This window comes from Drosophila biarmipes, chromosome 3R (assembly GCF_025231255.1).
Source record: "Drosophila biarmipes strain raj3 chromosome 3R, RU_DBia_V1.1, whole genome shotgun sequence".
In the NCBI taxonomy this organism is placed as follows: Eukaryota; Metazoa; Arthropoda; class Insecta; order Diptera; family Drosophilidae; genus Drosophila; species Drosophila biarmipes.
This window is the reverse complement of record NC_066616.1, coordinates 24,731,290-24,744,057: the sequence shown is the minus strand read 5'-3', so window position 1 is coordinate 24,744,057 and position 12,768 is coordinate 24,731,290. Positions and strand designations below refer to the sequence as shown.

At 43.0% G+C, this 12,768-nt stretch overlaps 5 protein-coding genes across 9 annotated transcripts; 3 read left to right on the top strand and 2 right to left on the bottom strand.

The window, feature by feature from the left end:
- The first annotated feature begins 3,062 nt into the window (after positions 1–3,062).
- LOC108024473 (uncharacterized) lies at positions 3,063–4,376 on the top strand. Of its 2 annotated transcripts, XM_050888974.1 has the most exons (6): positions 3,063–3,150; positions 3,202–3,313; positions 3,400–3,495; positions 3,650–3,713; positions 3,770–4,087; positions 4,147–4,376. In XM_050888974.1, exons 3-6 carry the CDS (start codon positions 3,491–3,493, stop codon positions 4,306–4,308), a joined length of 549 nt encoding a protein of 182 aa, XP_050744931.1. In that variant the 5' UTR covers positions 3,063–3,150; positions 3,202–3,313; positions 3,400–3,490; the 3' UTR covers positions 4,309–4,376. The 2 variants fall into 2 exon arrangements, with proteins under 2 accessions (XP_050744931.1, XP_016949882.1); XM_017094393.2 differs by lacking the exons at positions 3,400–3,495; positions 3,650–3,713.
- A 274-nt stretch (positions 4,377–4,650) lies between these two features.
- On the bottom strand, positions 4,651–5,624 carry LOC108024392 (eukaryotic translation initiation factor 4E1). Its single transcript, XM_017094303.1, has 2 exons — positions 5,531–5,624; positions 4,651–5,465 (listed from the first exon to the last, which is right to left on the bottom strand). The coding sequence occupies exon 2, from the start codon at positions 5,445–5,447 to the stop codon at positions 4,893–4,895; it is 555 nt and encodes a 184-aa protein (XP_016949792.1). The 5' UTR covers positions 5,448–5,465; positions 5,531–5,624; the 3' UTR covers positions 4,651–4,892.
- A 393-nt stretch (positions 5,625–6,017) lies between these two features.
- LOC108024751 (DNA polymerase alpha subunit B) lies at positions 6,018–8,117 on the top strand. The gene has a single exon (XM_017094857.3). It carries the CDS (start codon positions 6,097–6,099, stop codon positions 7,909–7,911), a length of 1,815 nt encoding a protein of 604 aa, XP_016950346.1. The 5' UTR covers positions 6,018–6,096; the 3' UTR covers positions 7,912–8,117.
- A 51-nt stretch (positions 8,118–8,168) lies between these two features.
- LOC108024752 (E3 ubiquitin-protein ligase MARCHF5) lies at positions 8,169–9,419 on the top strand. Its single transcript, XM_017094858.3, has one exon. It carries the CDS (start codon positions 8,283–8,285, stop codon positions 9,243–9,245), a length of 963 nt encoding a protein of 320 aa, XP_016950347.1. The 5' UTR covers positions 8,169–8,282; the 3' UTR covers positions 9,246–9,419.
- A 28-nt stretch (positions 9,420–9,447) lies between these two features.
- LOC108024753 (uncharacterized) lies at positions 9,448–12,392 on the bottom strand. 4 transcript variants are annotated; one of them, XM_017094861.3, is made up of 5 exons: positions 12,167–12,392; positions 11,009–11,130; positions 10,624–10,940; positions 10,380–10,502; positions 9,448–10,317 (listed from the first exon to the last, which is right to left on the bottom strand). In XM_017094861.3, the coding sequence occupies exons 2-5, from the start codon at positions 11,012–11,014 to the stop codon at positions 9,837–9,839; spliced, it is 927 nt and encodes a 308-aa protein (XP_016950350.1). In that variant the 5' UTR covers positions 11,015–11,130; positions 12,167–12,392; the 3' UTR covers positions 9,448–9,836. The 4 variants fall into 4 exon arrangements, with proteins under 4 accessions (XP_016950350.1, XP_016950349.1, XP_016950351.1 ...); XM_017094860.3 differs by having other exon boundaries at positions 12,171–12,392; XM_017094862.3 differs by having other exon boundaries at positions 12,337–12,355.
- Positions 12,393–12,768: the final 376 nt, after the last annotated feature.

Here is a 12,768-nt window from a genome sequence, read left to right as displayed (position 1 = left end):
TCAAGTGCACACTTTGCCGGTGCGATCCGATCTTGTTCAGATCTCTTCAAACACTCGACAATGACATGATTCGCTCGATGTTTAATTGCTTTATTTTGGCAGCACAATGGCCTGCAGATCGTATGATGCCAGGTATAATTCCATTTGCTTATAGGGATTTTCGAACTTATTGCTTACTTAAATTATATAAAAAGTTGTATTTGTAGGCGGCTAGTTTGCAGTGAACAAATAGCGCTTCATTTACCCAGTCAACCAAGTGGGGAAACGCGTCAAGTCACTGAGCAGGGGTCAAAAAGTTTAAGTATTGTCTCACCTAAAAATTATTATATATAAAGCAAGTGTGAAATCTAAATTTCACACCAGACTAGTTTGCCCAGTTTGCATCACAATTAGTAGGAAATGTAGGAGATCACAATTTCCAAGATAGACGTACAAAAGTATCTGCTCATTTAAATATTTCTTTGATTCCCATTATTTCCTGGTTTATTTCATCGGTTAGCAACTGCTTTCGAGTTCAATTTGAATCAAGCTTCCTATAATTTAGTTCTATTTTGTTTTTATCCCATGCCATTTGACCAGAAGTAGTACTAGTTTATCAAGTTCCCCTCTCATCTAACCGAAAATGTCAAAGATCATTGGTTTTTAAACTACATAAATGTTTGAGATACATTTTAAAAATTCCAATTATGCACCAGACTGTTTCAGACGCAGACAACTATTTTCGAGTTTAATTTAAATTCCTTTAAGCTTCTGGTACAATGACTAGCTTGCTATAAATTAGTGGGTTCTTTTGTGCTCTTTATGCTCGACACACGAAATTTATGGGTCGTCAAGCAGCTTGCATTGGCAAACCGAAATCGTATGGCCATAATCATGTGGCCAGGCCAAAGAGTCGCAGTGGAAAGCGAAGTGCAATAAACGCAACCGGATTTTGAGAACCCTATAAAATGGAGCAGTAAAAAATAAGAAACCGAAAGTTGACCTTGGCTCTCGTGGCCCAACGTGGCTCAAGAATCCGGATCGCCATCTCGAAGCCATCTAAATGGTTGCACCCCCAAAACTGCCAGCTCCATCATCGTGATAATGGCCTAAGCAAATTGCCGAGTCATTCGGGTTTTTGCCATGCGATATTCTGGCAAATCAACAAGCAAATAGCGCCAGCAAATAAAATCACAAACAACAGCCAAAAGAAACCGAAATCAAAGTCAAAGTCTACGAGCTGCAAATCCGAAAGGTAATTGTAATTGCCAGGGCTAATTCTAAATACGGAGTATGGAGCAGGGAAAATCGCCGCGTCACCGCATAATTATTCGAGGAGTCTCCATGATGAGAGGGCCATAGTGTCTGGTAATTTGCCGCTTCTGCGGTGATTTACTATTGACTCTTGGTGTCGGACTCCTTGATTTATTTTATGACTCAACGCAACGCAGCGTACGCCGCCGTCCTCTATATGTTCTTATGGCACAGAAATATCAGCTAAGATGGTCGATATATTTAATACACTGACTAACTCATTTAAAACATTCATAATAATTCAAAAAATACATATCTTTAAACTTAAAAAAAATATTTTTATAAAAATATAATATAGTATTCATACAAATATATTTATTTTTACCCAATAAAATATATATATGTATAGAATCTAGGGAACTAAATTTATAAATGAATCTATTATAAATATTTAGGTGTATCCAACGGGATTTTTATATATATTTAATTTAGTGTGGGTTAAAATAATAAACAACTAAACAAAAAAATATTTTTTTTGTATTTTACCTAACTAAACAGAACTAAATATAGAAATGATGATGTAATAAATATTTAGCCTATCCTACAGTTTTTTCTCAGTACTGAACTGAGAGCATGTTGCTTACTTTCTAATTGTAAAGTCAACAACGGATTGTATCTCAAAGTTCTAGTAAAAGAGTTTATTTTAGAAGATACTTCTTGGGAAAACCTAAAACGGGAGTTCCCGCCAAGCTAATATGGTTTATTGTATTGACAAGGCTTTTCGTACGATTTCGCAGTTGTATGCAAAACTAGAATACCCCATTGAGGGTATAAAAATATCAGTCACGGTAGAACGCAAAATTACCAACACATTGGCTGCTGGAAGACACACATGGACATGGTTGAACGGAAACCATTGAAATTCAGAGCGCGTTCAAAGACGCTCGGCCACGGCAACAAATCGTGCAAACAACAACTGGCCGAATTGCATGGAGCAACATCTTCATTCTGGGGGTTTCACGGGGGATGTCTGGAACTCGGGGAGCCGGCGGAGTTTGGGGTTCAGGGAGCCAGTCGCCAAAGCGATTCAGCTAAATGCATTCGAGTGCTTTATTGATTGGGTTTCGTGTGCCTCGCAGCGAGCGCAAAAAGTATGAAAATCTATTAATTCTAGCCGGGAATAGGCAAATGCATCTCAAGTGGCTTGGCATCGTGGGATCGGGGATTGGGGGGCGCTGGCCAAGTGGCTGACGTCGACACGGACATGGCATTTGGAGCCCCGCTGACAGGTGTTGACTGAAACTACGAGCCGGCAGTCAGGCCATTAATGAAAACAGGTCCGAGTTGTAAACAATAGACGAAGCAGAGTTTTCCGACTACCAGATACCCGGTGGTCATTCGTTCCTTTCGTTAACAATAACATATGTCATTTGAAATGGAAATTGGATACAGCTCACTCTTTGCAGATTTATTATAATTTAATTTGAAATGGAAATTAGAGACATTGCTGACGTCAATTTGCTTGCAGAACTGACAATGATTTACCACTTGGCAATTGACTTTAAATTATTTTTTAAAAAATTTTTATGATATAAATATTTTAAAAATAATATATAACATCTAATTTCAGTGATTTCAACATCTTTCATTTTTAAGTGACTAATTGTATATCTAGGTCCCTTTTTTTTTAAATATCTAGTAATAATATACCGTAAGATCTAGCCATAAAAAAAATAATGAAAATGTTACGCGATAAATCTATTGGATGTGCGAATAGGGAGAGTGGAATTTAGAATTTTCCTATGACAGCCCCGAAACCTGAGGTTTACTTGACTTCCGACTTTGACTTCAAAGTTGAGTGTCAGTTAGTTGTTTGCCGAATCTAATAATGTTTGACTTTCATCAACTGGCTTAATAGTGAGCAGAAAAAAAACACTCATGCAATTAACTAATATAATATATTTTTAGGGAAAATGAGGAAGCGGTAGTTCAAGCGAGGAGGCAGTAAAAGCCAAGTTAACGCACTGTGACCAAATCGAAGAGGCTTTTCAACAATAATTACACCCCGAATGACCCAAAGGTCAGTTACAGATACTCAGTCAAGGCAGTCATCTTGATTGTGTGGGACCAGCTTTATGAATAGTTTATTAAATGAAGTGTTTACAGGGTCCGAGGCATTTTGTAGCATTTTTCAAAGTCAAATTTAAGGCGCATTTAAATTCGAAATGGCAAACAAACAGTGTAAAGTGCCAACGCTATGAGGTAGTCAATTAACGAGGCAGAAATTGATTGATTACCCGCTAATCTATAAACGTAGAAATAATTATGTTATAATTATTTGCACGAGTAACTAATTTACTGTCGTTGCCAAAAACGAGGAGGTTGGCCAAAACATTCACCACTTTCCCCTTAGCAGCCAGGCCATGAAGAGAGTGCTGAGCTTCTGGTTGCTAATTCTGTCAAATCAGCCCCATCTAAGCGTAACAACCTTAACTTTAAAGCTGGATTGTGTAAATAATATATCACACGTATTTAGGATGCTGTTATTTTCAAAATGACCAATGCAGTTTGTGAGTCCTACAACAAATCCTGGATAGAGTTCGGCATTTGTCGACTGAGGGCCGTGAGTCGCAATAAAGTCTGCCTCAATGTCGATGCCAATTTGCTTCATCCCGTCCACGATGTCACAGTCAAGGCCCAGTTGATGAAAAAGGCCAACGGCTATAAGCCGTGGCTCTATAGCCTCACTTTCGATGGCTGCCAGTTCATAAGGCGGAGAAATAATGCCTTAATTCGCCTCGTTTGGGACCTGTTTAAAGAGTACTCCACCATCAATCACTCCTGCCCCTATGTGGTAAGTCCAAAATAGTTAAGCAAAATTGAATGAATTTAATATAATTCATTTCGGATCAGGCTCTGCAACAAGTTAAAAACTTTTATCTCAGATCCGAGAAGCTGCCCACTCCCATACCCACTGGGGAATATCTGTTGATGATTGACTGGGTGATTAACAGGAAGCCACAAGCTGCCACCAATGTGTACTTCACCTTCGCGAAGGATCTGAGAGACAGTTGAAAATATAATAACATTTTGATCGTTAAAAAAATTTCACCCGAAAGAATAAAGCTCAGGAACTCGAGTAATATATAGTGTTCGATTCCCTCGGCCATTTTAACGAAAAATGGATTTTATCTCTGGCATACAAATGCGATTATTAAATATTTGTTTCTGAGACCACCAAGAGAATTTCCGCAGCCAGCGCAATATCGCAATCGTAATTTAAAACAAACAATACAAAAATAAGTACCAATTAAGCCTATTTTAAATTCACATGCCGTATTGCAAAACAGAAAAACAGCCTTGTAGGTGGCATCTACAAAATTGGACAACTTAAATGGGCATTTAAAAAGTTGGGGGTTTGAGATTACTAAAGTTCATTCGGCTTTTGGTTTTATTGTTAGCTGTATTTGAAAATGTTAAGGGATGAAAATTGAAAGAGTGCTTGGGATTGTGTGTAGGTTGAGTTTTACATTAATTATGGGACACAAATAAATGACTATTATCTTTACAAATATAAATTCCTTATATCAATTAAGAAGTTAAAATTTGAGATATGTACAGAGCAGGGATCACAAATATATAAATTCTGCGAAAATAAATCAATCAATCTTTAAAATATGAAACTCTTTTATGTGCTCCCGGTACTGCAGAGTCTGGTTGCTTTTGAAGCGTACGACGTCGCGCAGTTTGTTACCAATCTCTTGGATGGCCTCCGAATCTGTGCCGTCCTTTGTCCAAATGGCGACCTTATTGACTTTCTTGCGAATCCTAACGAGAGCTCCACAGATGTGATCGTAGTTTTCGCAGGCCTCGCCAATGAGGCACAGGATAACGTCCAGCCAAATGATGTCCAGATCGTCTGTGCTGCTCTTTGGAAGACAGACCAACCAGCGACCGCCCTGGCTATTCGCCGGGTCCTCCCACATGGGCGGTATATGCTTCTTGAAGAGCATATAATCGCTGCCCCTTGTGAGCTTCGAGGGCGGGTCGAAGCGGAAGTACAGGTTCCAAAAGTCCTCGACGGTGCCGAAGGTGTCGACCTTTTTTAACATATCCTCCCACGACCTTGCGGGATCGTACTCCACTTGCCAGAGGGTCCATTCATTCTGAAGCTTGTGTTTTTTCGGGGAGTCCCCGTTCTTCGTTTGCGACATTGTCTTCTAATTGAGTTTCTGTTCCATAAATATATAATATACTGAGTATAATGCCGAGATGACGTCAGAACTGCAAAGTTTACCTGTGTCCCACAGGGAATTGTCGCGCTTTATTTAGAATTTAGTCACTAATTGTTTACATTCTGATTATGTCAAGCGAAGTGTGGCCGAAGCAGGATCAGTGAGAAATTCTCATTATTTCTAAATTCTCTTAGAAGCATATTTTAATTTGATCTTTCCCATTTCAAGATTTTGTTTCCTACATAAAAACCAGTTATCAAAAAGGCCTATAAAATAACATTTTTAAGATTATGTAGTAAATAGCTTATATATTTTAAATTATAGACATTTCAAGTATTAATTTGTTATACATATTTAATTCATATGTTTTAAAAAACAACTTTTTGGATGAATTTCAAATCCATTTGAATGTAATTTAGACCGTTATTTTAGGATATTCCCGCTATATGGAGTGTGTGTACATGATATGTGAGGAGAGTGTCTCCGCTATTTCGATAACTCTTTTTTGAAAACGCGTTAGTTTCATTTAAGCCAAGCCCACCTGGCAACGCCAAACCCCTTTTGCCGCCAAAAAGAAATTGCTATTTTTTATTTACAAAACAGCACGCTTAAAAACTAAAGACGACGAATGGACGTGGAATTAAAGCAGCAGTTCGACGAGATGGGCGTGGAGCCAGCGGACTCCGTGCTGGACAGGTGCGTGGAGCTGGCCCTTTCGTACGGCGTTCATGACGCCACCGAGTTTGTGGAGCAGTGGATGGCCTTCAGTCTGTCGCACCTCCACGGCGAGGATCCTGCGCTGGAGAACCTGGGCGACTTCGAGCGCAAGGTGCTGCAGCTGCGCAAGGACAAGATGGGCTCCAAGGCTTCCGCGGTGAAGGCCAAGTCCTATGCTCCCTCCTCCATTCAGGACACGAGCTCGTTGGCCAGCTATGGCGTCATGGAGGACGATCCCATGATAGACGACTATGTCGGGGAATCAACGATGGACACCTCATCCGCCCTGCACACACCAAAGGCAAAAAAGGGAATCAAGGGTGGCGTGCTCTTCAGCCCGGCCAGCTACACGCCCCAGTCCGCCAAAAGAAATGCAGCGGCGGGAACACCAACCACCTCAGTGGCCGGCAAACCAGGCGACGTTGTAGACTCCTTCGGACACCCCAAACTCTTGGCCAGCTCCAGCTGGCAGTCGCAAATGGAGCACACAGTGCCTGTAACCCAGAAATTGCTACACAAAAACGCCCCGCTCACCATTGCCAATCTGGGCTACATGAACGACCTTCTGGGCGAACGATGTGACGACCTGCACGACCGGGTCGAGGATACAGGACGGGCGCTGGTGGACAAGAAGCTGGGAGAAGCAGCTGCCGCCGAGTGCAGTTGGTATCCGCAGGATAAGCAGGCTCTGCAGGCGGCAGGCGGACTTCACGCTGTGGGAATGATCCACTCGGAGGACGATGGCCCACTGGACGCCCATTCCGCCTTTCTGGTCGTCATCGATGACGACACGGATGAGGTTAAGGACACCAATCTGGCGCTAAACTTCTCCAGAATCAAATCGGCCAGCATATTCCCCGGACAGGTGGTGCTCGCCAAGGGATTCATACCCAAGGGCAAGACCTTCGTGGTGGAGGAGCTTCACACAGAGCGCAAACTGACACCAGTCACTCCCCTTAAAGTCGACCGAGAGCTGCAGTTCGTGGTTGCCGCTGGACCCTTCACAGACAGCACGGATCTGTTTTACGAACCGCTGCACGACCTGCTCAAGTACATCAAGGAGCACCGACCAGATGTGCTGGTGCTCACAGGTCCCTTTCTGGATGCAGACAACAAGATGGTCGGCGAATTGGCCGAGACCTTTGATTCCTTTTTCGAGAAGATGATCGGTGGAATAATGGAAGCGGTTGGGAGCCACACGGCCGTGCTGGTGGTCAGCAGTCAGAAGGACGCCATGTCGCACTCGGTGTATCCCACGCCGCCACCCGCTATCCGCAGAACCTATCCCAATCTACACATGCTGCCCGATCCCTCACTGGTTGATCTGGATGGTATCACGCTGGGCGTCACCTCCACCGACGTGGTGGATCATTTGCTTAGCCACGAGTTCGCTGCAAATGCTGGCGAGCGGATGCACAGGGCCATCAACCACTTGTTCCACCAGGGCTCCTTCTATCCCTTGTATCCGCCGGCGGACGAGGACATGGCCTACGATTCGCAGCTGGCCCTGAAATACGCCCAGCTCAAGCAGCTGCCAAATGTACTGATCCTGCCCGGCGATCAGCGGCACTTCATCCGCCTGGTCAACGATTGCCTAGTGATCAATCCTGGTCGGCTGTCGGACAAGAAGGGCGGCACATTCGCCAGGTTCCTGGTGGCCCCTTCAGCTCCCGGTAAGGCGGCCAACATGTTCAACAGTGTGGCGTGCCAAGTCCAACGGATCTGATGTATAGATAGCAAAACAGAGATTACCAGGCAAGTGTCCACATACCAGACCTGATTAATCAATGGATTTGTAATGATAATGACTAAGATATAGGGCAATATCTTAGCATTATAATTATGTTTTCAGTATCATTAAGAAGGGTTATGAAATAAGAACTATTTTAATTATTACACATAATAATAAATGTTATTTTTACTATTATTAAAGTCTAAGCTTTTAAGAACTAGAAGAGTTATATTTTTAAGATATTTAGATATTTACCCTGCTGATATATATCAGATTTCATTTGTAGATCTTTTTAAATTTCCTACCGGAAGGCAAGCACATTTAATAGTTCCTCTACTTATCATTATTACATTTTCGCTGTTTTGATGTCGGAAATGGCTGACAAAATGAAGGTGCCACAGCCTTCAGTTGGAGAAGAACCAACTCCCCCTGCAGATGGAACTCCTATGGAAGAACGTTCCTCTACAACGCTGTTGTTGGAGGGTGATCCTGTGGAGCCGAATCGCTGTTGCTGGATCTGCTTGGCCACGGATGAGGACGAGCGCCTGCCTTGGGTAAATCCATGTTTATGTCCAGGAACCACCAAGTGGGTGCATCAGCATTGTCTCCTCCACTGGATCGACGAGAAGACGCTGGAGGGGACCGGAGAACAAGATGTTTCCTGTCCGCAGTGTCAGACGAAGTACGTCGTTTATCCGACTTTAGGGAAGTTTGCTGTTGTGCTGAAAATGATCGACATTTTGATCTCCTGGTACCTGAGTCCTTTCCTGGCAGTGATTTTTATGGCGGTCTCTGTCTATTGGCTATCTATTACATACGGAGCGGTGACCTTTTTGCAAATTGCTGGCCGGGATCGCGGCATGTCTATATTTCAATCAGGCGATCCTTCGATTATTTGGATCCTGGTCGTACTTCCATTAATCCCAGTTGGTCTGATACTCTGCCGCTTGATTCCTTGGGAGGATGCCCTGTTGCGCTTGTTCCGAAGTTGTGGGTCACTGCTGCGAAATCTACCCTTCATGAAGCACAACCGAGAATTTGAGGAACAGAACAATTCAGTTTTTATACCTCTGCCGGATCCCATTTCGAGAGAACGCATCATCTGCGGGGCCATCCTTCTGCCCACCATATCGTACCTAGTTGGAAATCTCTTCTTCCATTCTGTGGACAATGCGTTGAGACGAACTCTTCTCGGATGTTTTACTTTTGTTACTGTTAAAGGAATCTTAAAAATGTATCTGAAGCATCAGCAATATGTTCGCTGCTCAAAGCGTTACGTTCTAAATTACACGGAGAAAGAAGCAGGACAGGATCAGCCAGATGGTTGAGGAGGAAGTCCTCTTTACCTCCAGACACACAACACATCATCTCGTGATCAATCGATATCTGGAAAATATCACCAATGTATTAAGCTAAATCGTTTGTAAGCTATATAATTACCGGTAATCCAAGGTATACCTAGTCCTGGTTCATATATAACAATTTAAAATTTGCACCAAAAACTAACTCATCCTCAGCGCCATTCATAAATAATCGTTAAAGCATTTATTAATTTATGTATAATAGTTTACAGCTAACAGTAGGAAATGGTGTCTAAATGTAATGTACTCGCTAGGATCTCTATGCACGATTGATCTGGGGCCCCCACAAAATACTGAAGTCAACTCTGTATCGAGGGAGCGATCGTCGCGAACTAAAACTCCAATGTATATTTTAACTATACAAAAAATACTGTATGCCGTGTGTGTGTGTGTCCAATGAACTTGGCTGCAACTCAGATGCGTTTAAGTAACTGGGTGCCACCTTAAGTAATCCTCGCCTGCCGTGCCTGCCATCCCACTTCGTTCGTCCTCGGTGCCTGGTTCCTGGAGCTGCCTCGTCCAACAACCCGTTCAGTTGTTGGGCTCCTGCTTGTATTGTTATTGTCGGTTGTTGACTCCCTCGGGATTGTGGCTGCTGACCATGCTGTGCTCCATGTTCTTGACGATCACATAGTTGGTGATGTGGTTAATGGCCTCGTCCTGCAGCCGCTCCGGCCATCGCTTCATGTACGACTTGATGAAGTCGCCGAACGTGTCCACCTTATCCGGGGTGCTCTTGTGGGTGTCCACAATGTTCTTCACTATGTCCACGAACTTGTCGTAGTCCTCGTGCGACTTCTTGATCTTCTGATAGTTGGCCACGCCCCCGTTGGTGTTGCCCCCACCGCCTCCGCTTGCGCCGCTCCCGCCGGCCGCCGCATTCATTTGCTGATCCATGTTGTTGTCCGCCAGGCGAGCCGAGGCAGCGGCAGCCACGGCCGCCACAGCCGCCGAGGAGGCCATGAAGTTGTCCACGCTGCCTGCATTGGGAGGCGGCTGGGAGTGGTCCATAAAGTGACGGTGCATACCGTACTCGGTCCTGCGAATTACAATTATTATTATATGAGATATTCAGATTAAGTTTTTCTGATTAGCGCTCACTTATAGAACCCCTCCGTGTTGTTGCTGTTAAACTCTTGTTGAGACATTGGATTTTTCCAAACTGGTGACTCGGATGTTGATGGTAAACTGCTAGTGTTCGATGCACTCGTCATGCGTTTGTCTCTGAGAAATAAAATGGATATTAGTTAAATTAAGGTTAAAGTACGGATTGCTTTAATGGGTTATTAAGAGTGTTTACTAAGTGGTTTAACCAATAGTATGTCTAGTATCCTTCGTAACCTACTTGTAACCGGTATGCGCGGCCAGACTCTTGAATACATCATCCACTTGACTGTAGAACTTCCAGGTGCTTATGATGCCCGTGGTCTCGAAGGTCTTCTGCTCCTGTCGATAGCGCTGCGTGAGATTGTTGACTTTGAAGTGTACCTCCAGTGCGGTTACGGGGACGCCCAGCGAGGTTAGCTGCTTGGCCATTGCCACATAGAGATGGCCATTGCGTTTGATGGTGCGCAGCTCATAGGCGCAGACTTTCCATAGTTTGATCAGCTCTAGAACACCACTATCCTCCCATTGTCGGCGCTTTTTGTTGAATTTTTCATACTGTCAGGGTGATGAATAAAATTAGTTAGATTATATTGATAAAGTGGTAAATCTCAGAGAGAACTTACAGGCATTTCACATGGGTCTTACTGCCGACAACTGGGATTGCCCGACAAACTTCGTCTGCCAGCTGAAGCAGGACATGAAGCGGTTTCTCTAGCAAACAGGCATTTTGTACACGGATCCGCTCCTGAAATAATCATCAAAATAACAATCATTTTAATATATTTAGTAAAATGAAGAGGTGAGTTTTGGGAATCTTTGTTTTATTATACTAGTTTCTCTGTTTATTAGCTGGAAATTCCCCGGCTGTATAACGTTTAAAGGTTTTTAACTTTCTTAGTATTATATGAACAACACAACATGTGTTTTATATGCAGTCTGTTTGATAACAGTTTAATTGCAATGAAATTGTAATTAATATTTTTAAGCTGTCAGAGGTACGAGTCACCTAATACTCAACCCAAACCGCCCCCAAGTAGGGATTATGACATAAATGGCCCCTTTTATACCGATGCCATTATAATTGTAGATTTCGCAGGGTAAAAATGGAGTTAAGGGTATGTTAGGCTGGTGAATAACAAAGAAAGGAGATTTAGAATTTGTTACATTTTTCTCCCTTCGTAAGGTAAATAAAAAAGGCTTTAAGATAGGTTAAAAATATTCCAGTGATTAGTTCTTTAAGACCTCCTAACTGCACTTTCTGGATAGTTACCATACAAGGAGGATAGTAACCGAACCCAGGTGTAATCCCTTTGGTAGGCAACACATTTTCTATCAGTAGAGGGTATCTCGCAATCACTACACCTGACTGTATCTTTTATTCTGGCTTTCAATTATCATTAAGCCGGCACACACACACTGGGGCAGCTCAGCCTCTCCGCAATGGCACACACATGTGCAAATGTAATGCAAACCGAACGGTAAAACGGTAAACAAATATTAATTGTGCGAGCGAAACAAGTTGCAAATGACATTCGGCCAGAGGAAGGTGGACTGCGAAGTGGATGCGGCGGCGGCTGGAGTCGAAGTGAAGCGGTATTTCAGGTATACAAGGGAGTTGAGATGTTCAGATGCGGATGAAGATGCTCCGCCGACGTCGACTGCGAGGCGGTCGGCAGAGCGGGGCGGGGGAGCCTATGTAATGTGCGGGGGGAGATGTTACTTTTCTCGAATACACAAACGCACACACTTTTTCCCTTTCCGAGATACACACACACACTCACTCACATCGCATCCACATCCGATTTTCTTGCGTTGATTGCGTTCTATTGTTACGCTCTTCTTCTCCATGCACCGAAAACCCCAGCAACAACAAGCGTCGAACGGCGGCGGCACAAAACTTAATAATAAGTCAAATAATTAAATTTTAATTATCTTCAAGAGGGAAACACACGAAAAACGTAGTTTTGTAGCTCCTACGCTGCGCAGCTCTCGCCATTCGACTCTATAATGAAGTTCTCCGGAGAGCAACAAGGTGTGAGCAGTGCAGCTAGTGTGTCACGGCTGTCAGTGATGGCAGGTCAAAAAGTAGCTAGAAGATTTGTTTAGCTTAAAGCTGATGCCTTTACTAATATCAATAGATATTTTGCCATGATTCTTGCTGTAATTCTTTATCTTTAGCTATATTTAGCATACGTATTAATCTGCAACTACATTATTGATCCAACGAACTTAATTGCTTGTCAATACCCTAAGCACTTCTTTTAAAAAGGCAATGAAACCAAATTTCAGGTAAACTTAATTGTATTTTTCACCTAATTTCAGCTTTTTAATAATATTAGTCTTTTCTTACTGTGGTGCTGAAGCTTTGCGATGGTTGTAAACC